At 46.3% G+C, this 25790-nt stretch overlaps 1 protein-coding gene across 1 annotated transcript; it reads right to left on the reverse strand.

The window, feature by feature from the left end:
* Positions 1 to 7403: 7403 nt before the first annotated feature.
* LOC311623608 (uncharacterized protein) lies at positions 7404 to 24122 on the reverse strand. The gene is made up of 4 exons (XM_084885923.1): positions 23949 to 24122; positions 13161 to 13287; positions 12461 to 12521; positions 7404 to 11849 (listed from the first exon to the last, which is right to left on the reverse strand). Exons 1-4 carry the CDS (start codon positions 23949 to 23951, stop codon positions 10184 to 10186), a joined length of 1857 nt encoding a protein of 618 aa, XP_084742049.1. The 5' UTR covers positions 23952 to 24122; the 3' UTR covers positions 7404 to 10183.
* Positions 24123 to 25790: the final 1668 nt, after the last annotated feature.

Here is a 25790-nt window from a genome sequence, read left to right on the forward strand (position 1 = left end):
CCAGTGCCTCTGACGGCATGCGTCTGTAGGGCCGTTGGCTGGGACCATTCCTTCCGGGGCCTCATTTCTTCATCTTTAACATGATGCTGTTACCGTCGCTCAGTTCAGGATGCGGTGTGGATCCTGAGGACCTGCCGCAGGTGGAACAGGCGGGGTAACTCCTCGCCCGGAGCAATCGCTCACTCTCAGCCAGCTGCCACTGCTGAATATTATTATTACCATTATTATATTACTGTTATTATATTATTATTATTGTTGATCCTTACCCAAAGATATTTTTTCCCCATTGATTTTTAGAGAGCGTTGAGGGAAGGGAGGGAAAAAGGGAGAGGGACACACACACACACACACACACACACACACACTGATCTATTGCCTCCTGCAGGCATCCTGCGGGCTGAACCTGCAACCAAGGCACGGACCCCTGATCTGGAATGGAACCCACAGCCCTGGGGTGCACGGGCCGATGCTCTAACCTGGGGGTGTCGAACTCAATCAGAGAAGGGGCCAAAATCTAAAATCCAGCCTAAATCGCGGGCCGAATGGTTTACTGAACAGTCATAAACTGACAATGTCATAAACTGACAGCGGAGTGCAGTGATGACAGCGCGGTGCGGGCCACATTGCAAGGCCTGGCGGGCTGGATTTGGCCCGCGGGCCTTGTGTTTGACACATGTGCTCTAACCACTGAGCATGCCGACCAGGGCCATTATGTGTATTAAGCTGAAACCCCTCCTCTAATCTCAATTTTTAAAATCCCAAATAGTTTACAGTGAGGAGCCTCCCTCCTACTCTGGTCCCTCAGCCACCACTTTGGAGGAAGCTTACTAGATTTTTTTTTTTTTTTTTTTTTTTAAATCAATCTTTATTGTTCATATTATTACAAAGGTTCCTCATTTCTTCCTCCCTCCACCAGGTTCCCACCCCACCCTCTGCCCCCTCCCCATCCCCCATTGTCCTCATCCATAGGTGCACAGTTTATGTTCAGTCTCTTCCTCCCTCCCTTTCCCCGATAGTAAATCCCTTTTCAGATAGTAAATCTGTTACTTAGCATTTTCTCATATCAATAATACCTCCACATGCCCAATGATACACTTCACACAAAAGACATTTTCAAATAGGTCAACCAGCCTCATCCAGGCCCCACCCAAGGCACTCACAGATCAACACCCCAGCGCTATACTAACTCAACACATCCAGATCTAAGCCTTCATCACTTGATTCAGCAGACCCTCAAGTTCCCGCAAAAGTTTCCAGCCATGTCTGAGAGGCAGCCGTGGGCAGGTACAGGCGAGGAGCAAGCTGTTTCGGGCCTGGCTGCTCCGGGCCTGGCCTCTGTTGCTCTGGTTCGTTCCACAACCAGCTGCTCCGGGTCTGGTCACTGCCGCTCCCGACCTAGTTGCTCTGGACTTGGCTGTTGCTGCTACAGGCCTGGCCGCACCCGACCCGGCTGCTCTGGGACCGGTTGCTCCGGTCCCGGCCGCTCCGGGCCTGGCCGCTCCCAGCCTGTCAGCCGCTGCTCCGGGCCTGGCTGCTCCCAGCCTGGCAGCCACTGCTCCTGGCCTGGCCGCACCAGACCCGGCTGCTCCGGGCCTGGCCGCTCCCAGCCTGGCAGCTGCTGCTCCAGGCCTGGCTGCTCCCAGCCTGGCAGCCGCTGCTCCTGGCCTGGCCGCACCAGACCCGGCTGCTCCGGGCCTGGCCGCTCCCAGCCTGGCAGCTGCTGCTCCGGGCCTGGCCGCTCCCAGCCTGGCAGCCGCTGCTCCGGGCCTGGCCGCACCAGACCCGGCTGCTCCGGGCCTGGCCGCTCCCAGCCTGGCAGCCGCTGCTCCGGGCCTGGCCGCACCAGACCCGGCTGCTCCGGGCCTGGCCGCTCCCAGCCTGGCAGCCGCTGCTCCGGGCCTGGCCGCTCCCAGCCTGGCAGCCGCTGCTCCGGGCCTGGCCGCACCAGACCCGGCTGCTCCGGGCCTGGCCGCTCCCAGCCTGGCAGCCGCTGCTCCGGGCCTGGCCGCTCCCAGCCTGGCAGCCGCTGCTCCTGGCCTGGCCGCACCAGACCCGGCTGCTCCGGGCCTGGCCGCTCCCAGCCTGGCAGCTGCTGCTCCGGGCCTGGCCGCACCAGACCCGGCTGCTCCGGGCCTGGCCGCTCCCAGCCTGGCAGTCGCTGCTCCGGGCCTGGCCGCACCAGACCCAGCTGCTCCGGGCCTGGCCGCTCCCAGCCTGGCAGCTGTTGCTCTGGGCCTGGCCGCTCCCAGCCTGGCAGCCGCTGCTCCGGGCCTGGCCACACCAGACCCGGCTGCTCCGGACCTGGCTGCTCCCAGCCTGGCAGCTGCTGCTCCGGGCCTGGCCGCTCCTAGCCTGGCAGCCGCTGCTCCAGGCCTGGCCACACCAGACCCAGCTGCTCCGGGCCTGGCCGCTCCCAGCCTGGCCGCCGCTGCTCCGGGCCTGGCCGCACCCGACCCGGCTGCTCTGAGCCTGGCCGCTCCCAGCCTGGATGCTCCGTGCTTGGCTACTGCTGTTCTGGGCCTGGCTGCTCCCAACCCGGCTGCTCTGGACCGGGCTTCTCCGGGCCCAGCCACTCCGTGTCTGGGTGTTCCTGGACTGGCCACCCTGGGCTTGGCCGCCTCTGCCTCAGGCCTGGCTGCCACTGCCCCAGGTCTGGCTGCTCCAGTGCTGGCCGTTGATGCTCTTGTTCTGGCTGCTGCTGCTCTGGGGCCTGGCCACTGCTGCTCCGGGCCCAGCTGCCACTGTCTTGTGCCTGGCCACTCTAGGCCTGGTCGCCGCTGTTCCAACATTCTGTCCCTTTTTTCTCCTTTTTTTTTTCTTTTTTAAAAAAAAAACAAAACGCATTTATGTTGCAATGTTGGCTGGTGCGTTGAGTTCTGACTTAGTCTTTGATTTTTCAAGATCTTCTTTGTATTCTTTCTTAAGTAATTTTACTATCATTTGCTCTCACTTGATTTCTTCACATTGAGAACTTCTTTGGTTTCTTCCTCCTTGTCCTGGGAGCTCAGCAGGTTGGCCTGTGGCACCCCTTTGTTCTCCGCGGGCTCCCGCGCTGCTCCAGCCTGTTGCCGGGGTCGGCGCCGCCCAGGAAGCAGCCCCCGTCCTTGGCTCCGTTGCCAGCGCTCAGCAGTCGAAGGCTCAGGGGCACCCCCCCACTGGGGGCCCCGTCGCCCGGCTCCTTGCTGGCGCCCGGCTGGCCGGTGTCCGGCAGGGGCTCCTGCTCCTCGTGGCGTTCCTCCAGTCTGGAGCTTTCTTTCTCCCTCCCACTAGGGGAGTCTAGGATCAGAGTCAACAGACTGTCCTCTGCGCACAGTGTGCGCGACTCCGGGGGCTCGGCCTTTCGCCGCGCTCCCAGGACTCCACCTCACAGCTCCGTCTCCCCCTGCCCGAGCCTGGGTCCCCAGGGACTGGCCCAGACCTGGAGTTCGGGGTGGTCTGGACTGAGGCTCAGAGCTGCCGCCGGAGGCTTTGTTTCTTCCGGCTAGGGTAATCCAGCATCAGAGTCAACATTCAGTCCTCTGCGCGCCATGTGCGCGCGACTCCGGGGGCCCCGCATTTCGCCGTCCCCAGGGATTGTCTCCCCCTGCCGGAGCCTGGGTCCCCAGGGTCTGGCACATATCTTGGGGCTCAGCGCTGCCGGTTCGGGGGTTCAGCCCAGGCTGGGGGTTCTATTTCCTTCCTGCTAGGGAACGCCAGGCAGCACCCAGCCCTCTCCTCCTCTCCGGCTGCGACCTCTCCGCGCGCGCGTGCGTGTGAGCGCGCAGCATGTCTCCGTACCTTAGGCTTTTTTTCAGCTCCTCTGATTTTCCTTCTGGTTTTCTCCCTCCTTCCTATTGTAGAGTTTTCAGTCAGTCGACTACCTGTAGCTCTGGGCAATGTCCACTCTACATTTTAGTTGTATTCCCTTGAAATTGTTGTGAGCTGCTGCGGCTAGGTGTATACCCGAGCAGCCATCTTGGATCCTCCCTAGATTTTTAAAAATAAATATATTTTCATTGATTTCAGAGAGGAAGGGAGAGGGATAGAGAGATAAAAACATCAATGATGAGAACCTTCTGGGGACTGAGTCCTAAACCCAGCCCTATCCCCTTGACCGGAATCGAACCTAAAACCCTTCAGTCCACAAGGCGATGCTCTATCCACTGAGCCAAACCAGCCAGGGCAAGCTTACCAGATTTTTGTGGTTCCTTCCAGAGACGACGAATTGATTTCAGGCTGATAACTTTAAATTGAAGAGTATTTGATAACTGAGTTTAGAAGCAGTACAGAATGTTTAAGATAATACATTGGCCCCTACTTATATGTTTAATTTTCAAATTTATAGTAACTGCTATGGACCTCAGAAGGGCTAGCTTGGTGGTGGCATTTAGCAGATTAAAGAATAAAATGTAACACTTTAATAAAGGCCATCTAAAATATTTAAGCGAGACCACATCAAAATAAAAAGTTTCTGCACAGCAAAAGAAACCATCAACAAAACAGCAAGAAAGCCCACTGCATGGGAGAACATATTTGCCAATGTTATCTCTGATAAGGGTTTACTTTCCAAAATTTATAGGGAACTCACACAACTTATCAAAAGAAGAGAAACAATCCAATTAAAATAATGGACAAAGGACCTAAATAGACACTTTTTGAAAGAGGACATACAGAAGGCCAAGAGACATGAAAACATGCTCAAAGTCACTGATCATCCAAGAGATGCAAATCAAAACAACTATGAGGTACCACCTCACATCTGTCAGAATGGCTATCATCACAAATCAATAAACTGCAGGTTCTGGTGAGAATTTGGAGAAAAAGGAACCCCCTTTCACTGCTGGTGGGAATGCAGACTGGTATGGAGTTTCCTCAAAAAATTAAAAATGTAACTCCCATTTGACCCAGTGATCCCACTTCTAGGATTATATCCGAGGAAACTAGAAACACCAGTCAGAAAGGATATATGCACCCCTATGTTCATAGCAGCACAATCTACAATAGCTAAGAGTTGGAAACAGGCTAAGTGCCCAGAGCAGATGAGTGGATTAAAAAGCTGTGGTATCTACACAATGGATTACTACGCTGTTATAAAAAAGTAGGAACTCTTACCGTTTGCAACAGCATGGCTGGAACTGGAGAGCACTATGCTAAGTGAAATAGACCAGACAGAGAAAGATAAGTATCACATGATCTCACTCATTTGTAGAATATAATGAACAACACAAATCGATGAACAAAAATAGAGCCAGAGGGAGAAAATATTTTAGAATATAATAAAAGTAATCCTGTTATTTGCAGATTTTTAACATTTCCTACAACTTTTGTGTTATTATACCATGTTAGTACAGTTTTGGTAATATTATTATACTTAAAATTCTTCTATTCTTGAAATATTAATATTTATTGCATGTAACATTATTATATTTAAAGTCATTTTTCTTGAGATATTCATCTTTATTGCATGTAACATTATTATATTAAAAATCATTTTTCTTGAGATATTAAGGTTTATTGCATGTAACATTATTATATTTAAATCATTTTTCTTGAGATATTAAGGTTTATTGCATGTAACATTATTATATTTAAGATCGTTTTCCTTGGGATATTAAAAAATAAAAGTAAAGTGTCTCAGGACTCATACTAAAAGGGAAAAATAAAATATTTAAACGAATTCAACCCCCTGCATTTCCACATGGACCCAAATATGGACCACTGGCCTCTGGGAAGGCGACGGCCCGGTGGCCAGTGAGAAAGTCCCACAGCAGCTGCAGCTGGAACTCAGGCTGAAGGGGAACGTGTTTCTCCAGGCATCGCTTAACGGACCACACATTTACAAAGTGACTCCGAAGATGGGTTATTGGAGGCACCCAGCTGACCCCAAACCCAGACACTAAGGAGTTTGTTCGGTTTTAGGACCCGAAAGGCTAGTGCGGCTGGGGCAGAGGGAGCGAGGGGGCCAGCGGGAGGACGTGAAGGCGGGGAGGGGAGGAGGGCGTGTGCGGGGGTCGGGGGAGTACCGGGGGAGGCCGCGGGGGCGGCGCTTCTATCCCCGGTGAGGTGGGCTCCGTGGAGAACTCAGTAGAGGAGGGACTGATCTGATTTAGGTTTTGCGTAACTCCCACTGGGTCCCTGGAAAAAACTGGGTCGTGGGGGTTATACCCCTTTACTCATTAAATTAAAAAAGAAAAAGAAAAAGAAAAAGAAAAAGAAAAAGAAAAAGAAAAAGAAAACGAAAAAGAAAACGAAAAAGAAAAAGGAGCGGAACGCTGGAGCCTGAATACCTTCCAGATCCTTGACCTGGTCATCGCTGCCCTCGTGTGGCTACAGCCTGAACTGCAGCGACATCGGCTGCCCGCTCTTCCTTTTCGGTGCCCTCTGTGCCCGCAGAGGGTCCTGCAATGGATCCAGCCGCGGACTGTCCTCGAGACTCCCCAGAGGAGTGGGGAGTGCATGTGTGGGCAGTCAGATGTTTGCAGGGTAACCGATGGACTTCGCTCTTCTCAGGAAACTGCAGATTGTGTAGGCTTCTAGAGAGGTTTTCAGAAAAGGAGGAGTCTTTGGTCCACGTTCAAGGACCAGTAGGAGTTTTTCAGAAAAGGAGAGCGAGAACTGTCATTCTGACCGGTTTGGCTCAGTGGATAGAGCGTGGCCTGTGGGCTGAAGGGTCCCAGGTTCGGTTCCCCTCAAGGCTCACGAGTTCATACCTTGGCTGCAGGCTCATCAACCAATCGATATGTTTCTCTCAATTGATCCTCTCTCTGTCTTTCCCTCTCTCTTCCACCCTCTCTAAAGGATCAATGGAAAAATATCTTCAGGTGAGAATTTAAAAAAAAGAAAAAGTTATCCCGGGCAGAAAGAAGGGAATTTTTTTATTTTTTATTTTTGCCATTTATTTACAAAGCTAGGTCAAAACTGAACTCCTGATATACTCCATATCCCCTAAACTGCTCCTCCCAACCTGGGTCATGGGGTTACCACGCCTATACTTGTCCTGCACACCTCTCTTCCTCTCACACCTGCCATCCCCATGGCGACCACCCAGGGCCAGACACCCATCACCTGGGCGTTGAGTGCCTGTTCCGGCCTTTGATTCCTGCCTGTCCATCCCTGTCTCCAGGGTATCTTTCCCTGCCTCTCCCCTGCTCCCCTTCTCCATGGCTCCCAGCTCTGGAAGGAGGCCCAAGCCCGTCAGCCTGCCGCCTGAGGTCGTGGGGGACCGGGCCCCGCCTAGCCCACAGTGTCATCGCATGAACAACCGCACACGCAACAGCAGCACCTGCCCTCCTCAGCGAGGCTCACCTCATGCCGGCCCGTGTGTCACACAGTTCAAAAGCGGCTTCACAACAGCCTTAGCACTGCACAGAAGAGCGAACGGCGGTTCGGAGAGCTCAAATGGCTTGTCCAAGATGAACTCCATTCTTTTTTTTTTTTTTTAAATATATTTTTATTGATTTTTTACAGAGAGGAAGAGAGAGTGATAGAGAGCTAGAAACGTTGATGAGAGAGAAACATCGATCAGCTGCCTCTTACACACCCCCTGCTGGGGATGTGCCCGCAACCAAGGTACATGCCCTTGACCAGAATTGAACCTGGGACCTTTCAGTTCGCAGGCCAACTCTCTATCCACTGAGCCAAACCGGTTTCGGCTGACCTCCGTTCTTTCCAACTGCAAAGCTCAGGCTTAATCCCAGCACACTGTCGCCTCTGTGACACATCTCTGATGTGATGGGTTTAATTCTTCGTCAGCTCAGGATTCTAAACACAGACAAGGTGGCTTGAAGGACAGACAGTTATTGCTCATAGTTCTGGAGACTGGGAAGATCCAAGATCAAGGTGGCAGCCAATTAATTCAATTACTGGTGAGAGCTCTCTTCCCGCTTCCTGACAGCCACCTGGGAACTATTCATCTATTATCCATGTCTATTGTTTTGTCATTTCCCCCTATTCTTTTTAAATCCTCACCAGAGGATATTTTTCCACTTATTTATTTTATTATTTTTAAAAAATATATATTTTATTGATTTTTTTTTTAAACAGAAGAAAGGAGAGGGATAGAAAGTTAGAAACATCAATGAGAGAGAAACCTCAATTCAGCTGCCTCTTGCACACTCCCTACTGGGGATGTACCTGCAACCAAGGTACATGCCCTTGACCAGAATCGAACTTGGGACCCTTGAGTCTGCAGGCCAACACTCTATCCACTGAGCCAAACCAATTATGGCTCCATTTATTTTTAGAGAGAGTGGAAGAGACAGAGAAAGACAGAAACATCAATATGAGAAAAACACATCCATTTGCTGCCTCCTGCACATGCCCTGATCAGGGCTCTGGCCGGGGAGGAGCCTGCAACTAAGGTACGTGCCCTTTACCGGAATCGAACCCGGGACCCCTCAGCCCACAGGCCGATGCTCTATCCACTGAGCCAAACTGGTTTCTGTCACACATTAGTTTTTAAAAAATATATTTTTAGTGGTTTCAGAGAGGAAAGGAGAGAGGGAAAGAAACATTAATGATGAGAATCACTGATCGGCTGCCTCCTGCATACCCCACACGAGGGATTAAGCCCATAACCTGGGCATGTGCCCTGACTGGGAATCGAACCGTGGCCTCCTGGTTCATAGGTCAATGCTCAACCACTGAGCCTCGCCGGCTTGGCTCAAATTATTTTTTATATTCTACCCAAGCCCTTATTTTCATGTTATAAACCAAAGTGTTACCATTTGTTAACCATCTCCCTTCTCTCACAAAATTATGAACATCAGGACCACAGACATTTATATATCCAAGACCCAGTGCCTTGATGGCCTGTGCTAAACTAGGTATGTTTTGAATCTAGACGAGGCATGTTAAGAAATTAGCATCAAGAGTATGATCTCTCAGTAACAAAGGCCTGATTGGAATAGTGGCCATGTCTTTCTCCCTTGCTAAGTTTGTGTTTTTTCACTAGTTACCTGAACATATAGGACTCATTTGAGTTATAAAGGAGACAAAAACGTTTCATGTGCTTTACTAAGGGGATTTATATGTTTTCACTTATGTACTTTGTAATAAACAGTGTCTGTCCAATACATATCAGTATTTAGATCATGAGCAGGGAAGATGTTCCAGTGGACTGGGAGCCAGCCTTGCAGTCCCTTATTGTGTTAAAAAGTAAAATGTCATCACTTCCATCATCAGACAAAGCTATTCAGTGACCATGATGAATCAAGACAAAAATAGGGGTCTTTTGTAACCATCTCTCTAAAATTGGTAGAACAATTTCAAATCATGTCACTCCCATGTTGTCATCTGACTCCTCCAATTCCTCCTTCTCCTCTTTCTTTTCAGCTGTAGCTTCCATGGAACCATAAAAGATACAGATTTTAGACATTGTCACATTACCCATTGCCAAACACAATTTAGGAGCGTCACTCCAATTCTATAGTTTATTGTCCAACAACAGATCTGTCTTAATGCAAAGTCTATTATTTAAAGTCCTAGCCTGAAGGAATGACAAACGGCAAAGATTCACTTATTCATGGATTTTTTCAATTGACCTACACAGCCCGAACATCAGCTCTGAAGCTGTAGAAGGCTGACTAGTTATACTCAGATTTTCAACTGTGTGGGAGGTCAGCATCTGTAACACCTTCATTGTTCAAGGATCAACTGCCATTCACACGAGACCGTACTCTATGGCAAACAGTTATCTGAATATTCAGCTTAAAAAATTAGAAATTCATAGTTCAACAATGTACTTTAAGGAGGCTTGATAAACACAATATACTTATATCTTTCCATATAAATGCCTAAGGGACTCTCTGACCTTTAGACCAGCAGCTATGATGAGCACTGACCAACAGGAGACAGACGTTCAACACAGGAGCTGCTGAGTTGCAGTGACTTGGCAGCTGCGGTTCTCCGGTGACGCACCTGGAATCAGAGAAGGGAGCCCGATTCCAGAGTGTGTCACCGGAGATCCGCCCTCTCGCAATCTGGGACCCCTCGGGGGATGTCGGATACCTGGTTTCGGCCTGATCCCCATAGGCCAGGCCAAGGGACCCCACCGGTACACAACTCTGTGCACCGGGCCTCTAGTTTATAATAGCTGTTTCATTACACATGGATTAATTTCCATCGAGCTTTTTCATGTTACTCATATTGATATCTACCCCCACCCGACATGTAAGCATGTAGATCAAATGAAGTCTTTCCTATGCTATTTACATTCAACAGGGCTTTTACTGTGAGTCTTCTTATGCCTCCGGAAGGAACTGGGATAACCGAAGCATTTCCCACATTCTTCACATTCATAGGGTTTCTCTCCAGTGTGACTTCTTTCATGTACTTGGAAACCTAGCTGAGAAATAAAAGCTTTACCACAATGCTTACATTTATAGGGTTTTTCTCCAGTGTGACTTCTTTCGTGTATTTTTAAATAACTGTGATCTCTGAAGGTCTTACCACATTGTTTACACTCACAGGGTTTCTCTCCAGTGTGAGTCATTTCATGCCTGCGTAATGTACTGGGAAAATAAAATGCTAACCCGCATTCCTTACACTGATAAGGTCTATTTCCAACATGTACTTGCATCATGTGTGCTCTAACACCTGATGGGTAAATGAAAGCCTTCCCACATTCCTTACACTGATAAGGTCTATTCCCAGCGTGCATTTTCATGTGCGTCCGGAATCCTGACAGATGCATGAAGGCTTTCCCACATTGCTTACATTTATAGGATTTCTCTCCCGTGTGCAGTTTCTCGTGTCTCTTTAAGCATTTGTGATTGCTGAGGACTTTCCCACATTCCTTGCATTCATAGGATTTCTCTGCAGTATGAGTTGATTTGTGTAATTGTAAGGCATAGTAATAAACAAAAGCTTTACCACATTCACATTTATAGGGTTTCTCTCCATTGTGATTTCTTTCATGTAATTGGAAACCTCGGTAACAACTAAAACTTTTACCGCATTCCTTACACTCATAGGGTTTCTCCCCCTTGTGATTTCTTACATGTATTTCAAAACCTTGGTGAGAACTGAAAGCTTTACCGCACTTCTTACATTCATAGGGTTTCTCTCCTTTGTGATATCTTTCATGTACCTGGAAACCTCGATGAGAGTTGAAAACTTTACCACACTGCTTACATTCGTAGAGTTTCTCTCCTGTGTGGATCTTCTCATGTGCTTGAAGAGTATGATGGTATCTAAAGACTTTTCCACATTGTTTACATACATAGGGGTGCTTCCCTTTGTGGTAGCTTTGATGTATTTGGAAACCTCGTTGAGAATTAAAAGCTTTATCACACTGCGCACATTCATAGGCTTTATCTCCTGTGTGAGTTCTTTCATGGGTCTGAAAAGCCTGATGATATCGAAAGACCATTCCACACTGTTTGCATTTATAAGGTCCATACCCGGTGTGCATGGCCATGTGTCTTCGAAAGCTTGTGAGCCACATGAAGGGTTTTCCACATTCCTCACATTCGTATTGTTTTTCTCCTGTGTGAACCCGTTCATGGATTTGAAAGGATGTGAGGAAACGAAAGGCTTTCCCGCATTCCTTACACGTATAGGTTTTCTCTTCAGTGTGCTTCCTTTGATGTATTTGAAATAAACTTGAAGAAATATAAGCTTTCCCACACACCTTACATTTATATGGCCTCTCTCTACATTTCAGATACTCATCTGGTTTGTGTCCAGTGTGACCTCGGATATGCATATTAAGGGAAAAATAATGCATGAAGACTTTTCCACATATGCTACACTTAGGTGGCTTCACTCCAGTAGTTTTCTTGTTCAGACTGAGATTTGGGGTAAGGCTGAAATTTTCTCCATGTTGACTGCCCTCTTTACCTTCACAGGGACTTTCTACCATTTGACTTCTGTAAAAAAATGAGAAGCACATTATTAATGATTTTTTTAAATGGTATTTTTCAAACTACAATATTTATTAGGATTTATATGAAATGTGTAAATTTCCTGCCTTGTCTGAATTCTCTGAAGTTGGATATAGTGAATGTTCTTCAGGAGGACTTCACCAAAACAGTAATATATAGCACTTATTAATACAGTTTCCAAGTAAACTATTTTGTAAACACTGAATATTTATGTCACATATAAAGAAAGTATTTCTGGTTAAAATTAAGAATAACTAAATTTGAAGTAAGAATTGTTTATTTTGTTTCCTTCTTTTAAAAATTCATAACACTAGGATTCTCACATGAGACACTACTTTATCAGTTTTTTAAAAAAATATTTTATTGATTTTTTACAGAGAGGAAGGGAGAAGGATAGAAAGTTAGAAACATCGACGAGAGAAGAACATCGATCAGTTGCCCCCTGCACACCCCCCACTGGGGATGTGCCCGCAACTAAGGTACATGCCCTTGACCGGAATCAAACCCGGGACCCTTGAGTCTGCAGGCTAACGCTTTATCCACTGAGCCAAACCGGTTTCAGCGAGACACTACTTTCTATTGTGAATGTGACTCACCTTAGTTTTCTCCCCTGGCTTTTGTACAGATCTTCAATGTAATGATCTTCCCAGTTTTGGCCTAAAATATAAACCCAGAAAAATGATTCCAAAACAGTAATACATTATAAAAAATTGTTAGATTCCAATTTCATTATTAGCTGTGACTATGCCTAGTTTCTTTTCTTTTCTTTTTTTTAATATATTTGATTGATTTTTCCACAGTGAGGAAGGGAGAGGGATAGAGAGCTAGAAACATTGATGAGAGAGTAACACTGACCAGCTGCCTCTTACACACCCCCTACTGGGGATGTGCCCGCAACCAATGTACATGCCCTTGACCGGAATCGAACCTGGGACCTTTCAGTCTGCAGACCGATGCTCTATCTGAGCCAAACCGGTTTTGGCATTTTTAAAATATATATATATTTTATTGATTTTTTTTACAGAGAGGAAGGGAGAGAGCCAGAAATGTGGATGAGAGAGAAACATCGACCAGCTTTGCACTCCCTCCACAGGGATGAGGCCGCAACCAAGGTACACGCCCTTGACCTGGGACCTTTCAGTCCGCAGACCGATGCTCTACCACTGAGCCAAACCGGTTTCGGCCTATGCCTAGTTTCTTAACCAATGTCCTCCTTTCCACAATCTGCACCTTGGGAAAAAGATGGTGAAAAATATTTGTTCTCTAGTGATAACTGATGAGTCGCCTCATCCTTACCTATTGAGTCCAGGTTCCTGAAGGTTTCCTTCATGACATCTCTATACAGTTTCTTCTGTGGAGTATCCAGTAAAGCCCACTCCTCCAGTGTGAAGTTCACAGCCACATCTTCAATGACCACAGGATCCTAAAACATCCCAAGTAGGTTTACAGTAGGATGCATGAAATTGACTGCACATGACATATATATTCCATTTATAGGACGCTTATGTATGATTTTATCATTTCTAAACACGCCATGATTTAATCAACAGAAACTTACTCTCTGTCCATAACCCACTTCCTCTTATAAATTTTTATTAAATTTATTGTGATGACATTGGTTAACATGAATATACTTCCTTATAAATTTAACAGCATGATGTACACATGGAAATTATTTACACATTTTTACTGTGATCACATTACATCTTATTTCTCTCTAATGGCAGGGTTCAGAGCATGTTGACAGAAATTCTATACAAATCAAACAAAATTATCATTTTAAGACCATCAATACCTTGTGAGAAAAACTCTTCATCTTCTCTATTATTACAATCACTTAGAGCCCTCCAAGAGGCAGAAGGTCAGATATGCATACAATTTTAATGGGGGGTAGGGGAGAACAGGAATCCTTTTCTCATCACCGAACATGAGAAGTCTAAGAGACCAGTGGAAATCTGACTTTTAATAAGGTACAGCTGGCCATCATCATCCCTAAAGTATCCTGGGCCTTTAGAAGTAGTCAGGGCACAGCTCACAAAATCAAAATATTTTTGTGAAAAAGTGCTGCTTTTGCCTCTGCCTTTCTCTCTCCATCCAATGTGATGGGCTATAAAGATAATTGGAAGTCAGAGTTCAGACACCAGGTAAAGGACCTAACTCAGACCACAAATTCCCTGTACTCGTGTGCCTCAGGGCTGCATGGGGCCAATTTTTGGCAGACATGGGTACATACAGTAACGAATGTCCCAGAAGAGCTCTTTATGGCAGAAACAGAACATTGTCCTGAACCCTCTTGACCCTGAGGAAGACTGAGAGTTGCCAATGCCAACTGCAACTGCGTTCAAATCTCCATTTTTAAATTGCAGAAGAAAGTGTTTCCTGACCAGCCACCCTAGAGGGTACACTCCCAAGTTCTCTAATTCCCAAGCTCCCACGTGGAGTAAGGCAGCAAAAAGTCTCAAATCCTGGGCACACCTCAAATCCCATAGCTGAGTACACCACATGTTGCAAAGAATGTACTCCCATAATTGAGGCTTGTGGAAAAAGCAAGTGAAAGAATATGATACAGAAATACAGGACAGTGCAGAGAGAATCCAAGATGGCTGCTCGGGTAGGCAACTAGCCGCAGCCGCACACAACAATTTTAATAAAATACAACTAAAATATAAAATGGACATTACCCAGAACTACAGGAAAGTCGACTGACTGGAAATCCTACAACAAGAAGCAAGGAGAAAACCAGAAGGAAGCGCGGAGGAGCTGTAAAAGCCTAAGGTACGGAGACACGCAGCGCGCGGAGAGGACAGAGCCGGAGAGGAGGGAGGCCGAGTGCCTGGCGGACGTTCCCAAGCGGGAAGGAGAGAAAACTCCGACTGTGCTGGGCCCCTGACTGCTCTGAACCCCAGTTCTGGGCCAGACCCCGGGGACTCAGGCTCAGCCATAGGGAGCTGGGCTGTAAGTCGGAACCCCGGGGTAGCGGAGAAAGGAGGTCCCGGAGGCGCGCACACTGCCCCCAGAGAAGGGATGGTCGGCTGTGCCGCGGGATTGCCCTGACGGGAAGGAGACTGGGGCTCCAGACTGCTGTGAACGCCACCTCCAACTCCACTTCCAACTGAACTGAACCCCAATACCGGGCTCATTGGGGGAGAGCATAGACTGTTTGGCAGCAGGCGAAAATCGAGGGCACCTTTCTCTCAGAGGCGCCGGCAGCGAGCACTGAAGGACCCGCAGAGGGCGGGGCTGACGGAAGCCAAAGCTGCAGGCTCCACCCTGAAACCCCGTCCCATCTGTAACTGCGAAATGCGACAACAAAATAGATCACAAACGAAAGAAATGGAGGACAAAAAGCGTCTGGATATAGAGTTCAAATCTACGCTTATAAGGTTTTTCAAGAATTTCCTAGAAAAGATGGATAAGGCCTATGAGGATATGAAAAGAGATCAACTAGAATTAATAAGGAGCCAACAAGAAATGATAAGGGATCAACAAGAAATAAAGAATACATTGTCTGAAATAAAAAATATTCTACAGAGTCCTAAAAATAGAAGGGAAGATCCCAAGAATCAAGTCAAAGATTTGGAACATAAAGAGCCAGAAGACACTCCTCCACAGAAGCTAGAAGGCAAGAGAATCCAGAAAATTGAAGATAATGTAAGAAACCTCTGGGACAACTTCAAGCGAACCAACATCAGAATTATGGGGGTTCCAGAAGATGAGAGAGAGCAAGATATCGAAAACATACTGAAAGAAATAGTGACAGAAAACTTCCCCCACCTGGGGAAAGAATTTGACTTACAAGTCCAGGAAGCGCACAGAACTCCAAACAAAAGGAATCCAAAGAGGACCACACCGAGACACATCATTATTAAAATTCCAAGAGCAAAAGATAAAGAGAGAATATTAAAAGAAGCAAGAGCAAAGAAGGTAGTAACTTATAAAGGAGCACCTATACGATTGTCAGCTGACTTCTCAACAGAAACCATGCAGGCCAGAAGGGAATGGCAAGAAATATTCAAGGTGATGAATAGCAAGAACCTACAGCCAAAAATAAGCTACCCAGCAAAGCTATCACTCAGAATCGAAGGTCAGATAAAGAGCTTCACTAATAAAAAAAAGCTAAAGGAGTTCATCACCACCAAACCAGAATTATATGAATTGCTGAAGGGGGTTCTTTCAGAAGAGAAAGTAAACAAAGATAAAAATTATGAACAACAAATACGTAATTATCAACAAGTGAATCTAAAAACCAAGGAAATTAAAAAAATCTGATGAACAATATTAACTGTTGAATATAATAGAATCAGAGGTATGGAAGGGGAGTGAACTGACGATTCTTGGGGAAAAGGGGAGAGGGGGGCGTGGGAAGAGACTGAACATAAACTGTGCACCTATGGATGAGGACAATGGGGAGAGGGGAAAGGGCAGAGGGTGGGGTGGGAACCTGGTGGAGGAGAGCAATGGTGGGGGGGGGGGGGAAGGAACATTTGTAATAATATGAAAAATAAAAACTTATTAAAAAAAAAAAAAAAAAACCACAGTGCAGCCCTAACCGGTTTGGCTCAGTGGATAGAGCAGAGGCCTGCAGATTGAAAGGTTCCAGGTTCATTGATGTTTAACTATCCCTCAGCCTTCCTCTCTGTAAAAAAATCAATAAAAATATATTAAAAAGAAAAAAAAAAAAAAAAAAAAAAAAAGAATATGATACAGAAATACAGGATACATGTCATTAAACATCTGCCAATCTGCATGGAGGGGACGAAGGGGTGGGGGTGGAGCGCATGCGGCTCCCTGCTCCCTCACCCCCAGCACCCTCGGGAATAAAAGCAAAAATAAAAACAAACAAACAGGAAACCATCTGCCAAAACCCACATTATCAATAAAACAAATCAATGCCATTATAAACAGTGCATTTTATCAATACTGGTTGAGCAATTGTTACAAATGTACCACAGTCATACAAGATGTAAAAAAAAAATTGCCTGGCCAGTTTGGCTCAATGATTAGAGCGTTGGTCGCAGACCAAAGGGTCTTGGATTTGATTCCCAGGCAAGGGCATGCATCTCGGTTGCAGGTTCGATTCCTGGCCCCAGTTTGTAGCAACCAGTTAATATGTCTCTCTCACATTGATGTTTCTCTCTCCTCCCTACCCCTCGTCATTCTCTAAAATTCAATGGAAAAAATATCCTTAGGTAAAGATTAAAAAAAAAAAAAGTGTGCAAACTGTGGGGATACTCAAGTTGCTCTAAAAAAACTCACAAATACACAAAAACTTGTGGTAGAAAAAAAAATGAAGACAGACTCATTACAATTCACACTGATACTACCGTGTTTCCCCGAAAATAAGACATCCTCCGAAAATAAGACCTAGCGCAACTTTGGGAGAAAAAATTAATATAAGACACTGTTTTATTTTCGGGGAAACAGGGTATGACTGAAATAGGGCATTTTTCATTCAACTCATTTGAACTCATTTGAACCAGTATGGTACTATATAAATCTAGACCAGTAAGGGAGGTGAAATCAATAAAAATGTATTTTTAAAAAGCCCACAAAAAACTTCATTATGTGTAATTCAGAGAAATTAAGAAAATTTAAAGTCATAATGGGCAACTAAGAGAAATTAAGATAAACCATTATGCCCTAGCTGGTTTGGCTCAGTGGATGGAGCGCTGGCCTGTGGACTAAAGGTTCCCTGACTCGATTCCGGCCAAGGGCACAAGCCTGGGTTGTGGGCTTGATCTCCCACAGTGGGGGACATGCAGGAGGAGCCAATCAATGATTCTCTCATCATTGATGTTTTTATCTCTCTAGCTCTCTCCCTTCCTCTCTGAAATCAATGAAAATGTTTTTAAAAAGCCAAGAGCTTAAAAAAAAAACAAAAAAAAAAACACCCCAAAAACCTCATTACATTTACCATTGCATCAAAAAGAAAAAACAGAGTTGGAGATATCTCACTATCTGATATCAAACTATACCATAAGGCTATAATAATAAAACAACATGGTACTGGCAAAACAACAACCACATAGATCAATGGAACAGAATAGAGTCCAGAAACAAAAACACTTAGCATCATGGTAACATAAGAAGACCTCCAGGTGAAATTATAACTTGGACAGCTATAACTCAACAAAGAAGTCCCTGCTTAACACACAAACTCATCTGAAAGACCTATGTATTCAGACATTTGAAGATGGGCATGTGGGAGCAAGCAGGGAATTGCAGACAGGAGAGTCACAGACGTAGCCCAGGGCTTGCTGAGGCCCCAGAGGATGCTGGCGCAGTGAAGGCTAAGTCCAGGATCAGGGGCAGAGAAATGGTGCAAAGGGTGGCAGTGGTGGACCAGCCCCCATCAGTCAAACAAAGCCACAGACATGGGAATCTGCCCACCCTCACATTTCTGAGTCCCTGTCACCACCAGCCCCTCTCCTGCCGCCAGCATTATAACCCTCGCTTGGCAGATCTCCAAGGGGCAGAAACAATATTCTAGTCCAAGTTGTCCTGAAACTCATTGTGATTGACCCCACTGGAAAGAACAGAGCTACAGACACACAAACCTACTTTGTCCTCCTACCACTGCCCTACCCACATGGTAGAGAGAGTCCTGACACAACACAGTACAGTGTAGCTGGCAGTTTCTGGTTGCAGGAAATTGGTGCTGGGAACACATGAACCATGACCCCATCATTTGCCACATTCCATCAGAGGGCGGTGTACTGAGACTGAGGCAATTGGACTCCAAAGAGGACACCCATCTGGTCAAGCAATACAGCGTATTTTCTCTGCTAAGGCAACACCACTTCACCTAGTCCAGAGTTACAAGTAGCGCAGGTAAGAGAAAATGAAAACTTGCACTACAGCACCACCTACTGGCAATGCTAAGTGAAATAAGCCAGCCAGAGAAAGACAAATGCCATATGATTTCACTTATATGCTGAAACTAATCAACAAAATAAGCAAAACAGATTCATATACAGAGAACAACTGACAGATGTCAGAAGGGCAGGGCAGGGAATTAGGGGGCTGGGGGCAAAAGGTGAATGGATTAAGAAAAAAAAAATGAAAAAATAAAAAAGAACTGAGGTACAGACAACAGTATAGTGATTACCAAAGAGAAAGAAGAGTGTGGGGCAGGGGCAGGGGCAGGGACAGGGGCAGGTAGAAGGTAAAGTGGGATAAATGGTGATAGAAGACTTGATTTTGAGTGGTAAATATAATACACAGGCGATATATTATAGAACTGCACACTTGAAACATAATTTTACCTCAATAAATTCAATAAAAATTTAAAAATCTCTACTTACCAACTTGCTAAAAAGTTAAAATAAACAAATAAAACAAAAATAAACAAGTACTTAAAAATAGATTTAATTCAATTAAAATCCCAAGCAGAGAAATAACCCACCACCTATCATGAATAGCCAAGGTAACAAGGTAGTTCAGAAAGATAATAAAAATAAACCTAAAGACATGGAACACCACGACTTAAATGACAGAACTTAAGATTGCAGTTCTGGAAAAACTCAATGAGATACAAGAAAACTCAGAAAGTTGGTTCAGAGAGCTCAGGAATTAAATCAATGAACAAAAGAAGTAAGTACTTCATTAAAAATTTGAAAAGAACCAAATTGAAAATCTGGAGGTGAAGAACTCAATAAATGACATGAAAAATAAATTACAGAGCTTAGGAAATAGAGCAGACCAGATGGAGGAAAGAATTAGTAATATTGATGATAGAAATCTAGAAATGACTCAGATATAAGAGAGAGAATTGAGAGTAAAAAAAATAAAATAAAATAAAACTTCTACAAGAATGATCTGATTCTATTAGAAAGAGCAATTTAAAAATACTGGGTATATCAGTAGGAAAAAAGAGGAATAAAGGAACAGAGTGACTATTCAAAACTCAACGAGAACTTCCCAAACCTATAGAAAGAGATAGTCTGGACCCTTGAATCCAAGAAGCCAACAGGATACCTAATGATCTCAATGCAAAAAGACATTCTACCAGGCACATTATATTAAAATTGTCAAAAACTGCCGAAACCAGTTTAGCTCAGTGGATAGAGTGTCGGCCTGCGGACTGAAAGGTTTGATTCCGGTCAAGGGTATGTACCTTGGTTGCGGGCACATCCCCAGTGGGGGCTGCGCAGGAGTCAGCTGGTCGATGTTTCTCTCTCATCGATATTTCTAGCTCTCTATCCTTTTCCCTTTCTCTCTGTAAAAAAAATCAATAAAATATATATTTTTAAAAATAAAAAATAAAATTGTCAAAAATTAGTAACAAAGAGTTCTCAAGGCAGCCAGGGAAAAGAAGAAATCAGAAAGGAAACCCCATTATATTATACTTGAATTTTTCAGCAGAAACCATGCAAGCCAGGAAAGAGTGGAATCAAATATTCAAAATATTGAAAGAGAGAAATCCCCAGCTCAGAATAATATATGCAGCAAAGTTATCTTTTAGATATGAAGGAGAAACAAAGGCTTTTCCAGACATACTTAGCTGAGGGAGTTTACTAACATAAGTTCTACACTACAAAAAATGCTGAATGTAGTTCTACCTAAATAAAAAGACAAAAGGATATAAAATGGTAAGATGACAAAGATAACAGAGACAGAAGCAGGAAACTGTAACATCAATTGTTCAGAATAGGGTATTAAACTCAAATATAATAAAGAGATTAAAGGGGTAAAAATAATTTTAAAAGACAATAGGCCCCTCAGGGTGGCTCAGTGGGTGAGTGTCAACCCATGAACCAGGAGGTCACAGTTGAGTCCTGGGCAGGGCAATGCCTGGGTTAAGGGCTTTATCGCCAGGGAATTTGGGAATGAATAGACAACATAAAAAGGGATAATTTGTGACAACAAAAACATTTAAAAGGGGAGAGAAAGAACTAAATGTGCATAGATAAGTGGAGATAAGATACAATTAGAAGAAAAAAAGACTACTGTATCTCTGAAACTTTTTTGTGTAAACATAATGTTAATCACAAAACAAAAATCTAGAAATGAGACCCATAACACAAAGAAGAAATGCAGCCCGAACCGCTTTGGCTCAGTGGATAGGGCGTCAGCCTGCTGAGGGTCTCGGGTTCGATTACGGTCAAGGGCATGTACCTTGGTTGCGGGCACATCCCCAGTGGGGGGTGTGCAGGAGGCAGCTAATCAATGATTCTCTCTCATCGATGTTTCTAACTCTCTATCCCTCTCCCTTCCTCTCTGTAAAAAATCAATAAAATATATTTTTTAAAAAAAGAAAAAGAAATTAAGCCTGGCCAGTGTTGCCAGTGGTTGAAGTGTAGGCCAGAGCATCGAAGGGTCTCAGCTCCAATCAATTCATCTCTCTCACATCAATGTTTCCCTCTCCCTTCCACCTACTCTCTCTCTCTCTCTCTCTCTCTCTCTCTCTCTCTCTCTCTCTCAAAAAAGAAGAAAAAGGAAAAAATATTTTTAGGTGAGGATTTAAAACAACAACAACAAAAAGAGAAGATAGGGAAAAATCAGCCGAAACCGGTTTGGCTCAGTGGTAGAGCGTCGGTCTGCGGACTGAAAGGTCCTGGGTTCGATTCCGGTCAGGGGCATGTACGTTGGTTGCGGGCACATCCCCGGTAGGGGGTGTGCAAGAGGCAGCTGGTTGATGTTTCTCTCTCATCAGCGTTTCTAGCTCTCTATCTCTCTCCTTTCCTCTCTGTAAAAAATCAATAAAATATATTAAAAAAAAAATTAAAAAAAAAAGAAGAAATCTGTTAAAGCACTACTACACAATTTAAAAAAAAAAAAAAAATCACAGAATACCACCAAACTAAAATCAGCAGAGAAGAGCTCCCCTCCCCAGGCTTCCATTCACATCAGGCAACTCTCAGCCTGATATTGTTCAATGTTTTGACCCAAATGAACTCCCAAAATCATAAACCCTTTGTCCACAGACTATGTGCAAAAATTATACCTTGGTGCACTTATACTGTGGCTGCAAAACTAAAAGAGGATCTGAAAATGTCTAGACTTAAGAGACCACAGCCTCAGAGCCTCATCCCCCCTCTCCCTCCTTGTGCTCCTGCACCCCCCGAGCTCCAGGGCTGCAGCCTCTCAGTGTAAAGGCTCCTTCCCTGCCCGGTGTGAGGAGGCAGGACACCTGCAGGGGGGGCCCCCCAGGAAGAACAAATGGGGAGGGGGGCCTTGTGCAGACTCAGGGGGCCTTAGATTGTGTGACTGGCCACAAGTCTCTGCTCCCCTCTGGAGATCTCCACTGTAGGTACTACCCCTGATAGTTAAATTACATCAATGTTTGAACAATACAGCAAAATCACTCAAATTCAGTGATAATGTGGAAAGGGGAAAGAAGACTGTAACCTGCTTTTTATCAGTTAAACCAGAAAAGCCCAAGTATCTGTTCCATTCAGGAAAAAAAAAAAAAAAAAAAAAAAGCTGTCTGTTGATTATGATTTCCATGGCAACACATTGTTTTGAAGTAATTAATCACACTTGAACACCTCTGCTCTGCAAGCCTAAGCTCTGGAATTTCACTTGAAAACATGCAAAAGTAAAGAGACCTCGGGACTCACTACACATGCTGAAGGGAAGAAAAACAGTGAAATCAGAATTCTTTACAAATTGATTGGGGATACTGGAACTTTTTTCTGAAAGTCTCCACTCGCTTGCCTCTTTAGACCTATTTTCACACTGCCATTCTTGCTCTATTGACGGAAATACATGCTATCCCCACCGAAAAACGAAGACAAATAAATCAATAAACCTCATTAGGGTGACAAATCCAGAAAAGATTTCAAAAAGGAACCCCCAGCTCTCACCGGTTTGGCTCAGGGGACAGAGCTTCGGCCCCCGGACTGCAGGGTCGCCCGCACGACCCCCAGCCCCAGGTGGGGCAGGTGCGGGAGGCAGCCAATCCGTGTGTCCCTCTCGGGTGCACGGTTCTCCCAGTCGTTCCCCCTCCCTTCCGCTTTCTCTAAAAATCAATGCAGAAGAAGGCCTCACCAGAGGACTAACAACAAAGGGACCTCCATCCAAAGGGTTCCCGGACGATGCCTGAGCCCAGCCAAGCTCCTGGGGGAGAGGAACGGGAATTTCATACAACGTGTTTGTTCCTGGTGGTTACTCTCAGATTTCCTCTCACGTAAAAATATACAGACCACCACCACCACCAACAAAACATATCCTCATGACTATGTGAAAGACGGATAAAAAAAGTAAAATACTGCCCTAGCCGGTGTGGCTCAGTGGATAGAGCGTCGGCCTGCGGACTGAAGGGTCCCAGGTTCCATTCCGGTCAAGGGCATGTACCTTGGTTGCGGGCACATCCCCAGGAAGGAGGTGTGCAAGAGGCAGCTGATCGATGTTTCTCTCTCATCGATGTTTCCAACTCTCTATAAGAAAATCAATAAAAAAAATATATATTTCTTTAAAAAGTAAAATACTGGGGCTGTCTCAGATGCACCACCGATGACGTAGTGAATCGGAGAGGGGAAGCGCATTTAGGAACGAGGGAAGGGACCTGGAAATCCAGGGATTTTTATTTTTATTTTATTTATTTATTTTTTTGCCAGCCCCAGGAAGAGCTTGGCTGGGGGACCGGGACGTGGATTTGACACCCTGCTCCCCCAACATCTGGAAAACTCATGAAAAAAACAAAAACCACCAAGGCCGATGGGGAGAGATGAGCGCTCCTCCCCCAGACAAACTCGGGAGCAGGAGTCAGGACGGTCTCCCCGCGACCCTGCCCGCGGCCGCACCGTCTGCGGGGACGCCGGGCGGGCGGCGGGCGCCGAGCTGCCAACCGAGGTTCCAGGCCCGACGGGCCCCGCGGAGAGCGGACAGACAGGACGCCCGGGTCCCGGCGGCGGTCCAGCCCCCGCGCCGCGGGCCGGAGGAGCCGGGTTCGGGGCGGGCCGGGTGCGGGCGGCGGGCCGGGTGCGGGCGGCGGGCCGGGTGCGGGCGGCGGGCCGGGGCATCAGGGCGATGGACCCGGACCGGATCCCGGGGAGGCCGGCCGGCCTGCCGGCCAGGCAGGTTCCGGCGGTTCCGACTACCAGCACCATATCTCCCCCTCCGTGCCCGGCCCGCACTCACCATTTCTAGGCTTCCTGGTTCTCGCCGAGTCCGGCCCGCGACTCTCAGGAGCGGCACAGACCACAGCGCGACTCCGCCGCGGCCAAGCCCCCGGGCCGCTGTGAGGCGGCGGCGGCGGAGCGACCCGGCGCGTTGCCACGGGAGAGACGACCTCCACGCCGGAGCCGGCCGGAGCCCCGCCCATCCGCTCCAGGGAGGCCTCTGATTGGCCGGTTTGGAAGGCCACGCCCCCGCGTGCCTGAGCGACAACCGCCGGGCTGACCCGGCGTTCTGCAGACCTTAGCTTCGGTCTGAGGCCGGGAATCTACGCCCGCCCCTACCCCCACCCTCACCCTCATCCTACCCCCCTAACATTTGCTTTTAAAGTTTAAAAGCCGAACTTTTTTTTCCTGGCCCGGGGCTGCACTCCTTTGTGGAAAAGACAGCTTCGTGGGGAGGCGTGGTCAGAGGTGTGCACGGAGAAGTCGTGATTCAGTTTCAAGATGGAGCAAGTCCAGACAGGAGAGTAGGCCAAGCCAGGCCGCCCTGGCGCAAAGATGGTTTGATGTCTTGTCGGGGTCCACGGAAGGCTTGGATTTCGCTCATGGAACGGTGACCCTTGTTTAGAAACACAGACAGTCTGACCGTCTGTAAGAGTCTGGCTCCATTTGGGTCTTTGGTTCTTGCAAGCCTTGAACCTTCCACCTGTCCCTTTCTCGCCGCCTCTCATTTGGTCCTTAAGAGAGCGACCCCAGCGCACTGGGCGCTGATGGGAAATTCGAACCCCGCTGGACACAAGGACTCATCTCAATCTAACCACAAGGTGTGAGATGTGCTCATTGCATTTCTCAGGTGTATGTTTTGACACCAAAGGGAATTTATTTTAGGTCAGTTTCTCTATGTGACCCTAGAAAACTTCAGCATGTCAACGGATTTCATATCCCGAAGGTTTAATGACTGATATAATAAGCAAAACTTTTATAAATTGTCATCTAACTTTGGGATGCGCTTGAAAACATCTTTCTCGGGTTACAAAGATTACAATAAGATGATTTGATTTACATATACTGCATTGTACAGTTGAGCTCTCACTCTCAGTCTTCCCATCTTCCTTCTCCAATCCCCACCCCTGGGCAATCACTAATCTAAGCGTTACTATTGGGGTCTTTCATATGCATGGTATTATATAATATTTGGTCTTCATGACTGACTGCACTCACTTAGGATCATTTTTTTCAGGGCACATTCCTATTGTCGCATGTATCAATACTTCATTTGTTTTTATGGTTGAAGAATATTCCACTACGTCCACTGAAAATCAGTATTGACCAGGTGTTTCTGTTATCGGCACCCTGGGTTCTTGTGATCTCCCAGGACAGTGGTCAAAAGAGATCACTAAAACCAAGATAGAGTTTTGGCTGGAAATTAAAACAGGGGCTCTTGTATGTCAGGTGAGAATTCTACCACTAAACCATCCTGGCTTCTTTTAAATTTTTTATCCTCACCCGAGGATTCCTTCCTTCCTTCCTTCCTTCCTTCCTTCCTTCCTTCCTTCCTTCCTTCCTTCCTTCCTTCCAATACATTTTTTATTGATATCAGAGAGGGAGAGAGAGAGATGGAAAACATCAATGAGAGAGAATTATTGACCGGCTGCCTTCCTTCTGCACACCCCCTATTGGGGATTGAGCCTGAAACCCGGGCATGTGGCCTTGACCGAATCAAACCTGGGACCCTTCAGTCTGCAGGCCAGCGCTCTATCCACTGAGTTAAACCCTCTACGGTGAGGATACTTTCCCGTTGATTTTCAGAGAGAGTGGAAAAGACAGAAACATGGACCTGGGCTGGGGAGGAGCCTACACACTG

Source organism: Pipistrellus hanaki (assembly GCF_964339955.1).
Source record: "Pipistrellus hanaki genome assembly, chromosome: 5".
Lineage (NCBI taxonomy): Eukaryota > Metazoa > Chordata > Mammalia > Chiroptera > Vespertilionidae > Pipistrellus > Pipistrellus hanaki.

Excerpts from the sequence above, each read along its gene's own strand:
- LOC311623608 (XM_084885923.1), bottom strand. Across the intron at positions 12,522-13,160 it reads CAGGAACCTGGACTCAATAG|GCCAAAACTGGGAAGATCAT; the intron begins GTAAGGATGAGG and ends TTTATATTTTAG. Across the intron at positions 11,850-12,460 it reads AGCCAGGGGAGAAAACTAAG|AAGTCAAATGGTAGAAAGTC; the intron begins GTGAGTCACATT and ends ATTTTTTTACAG.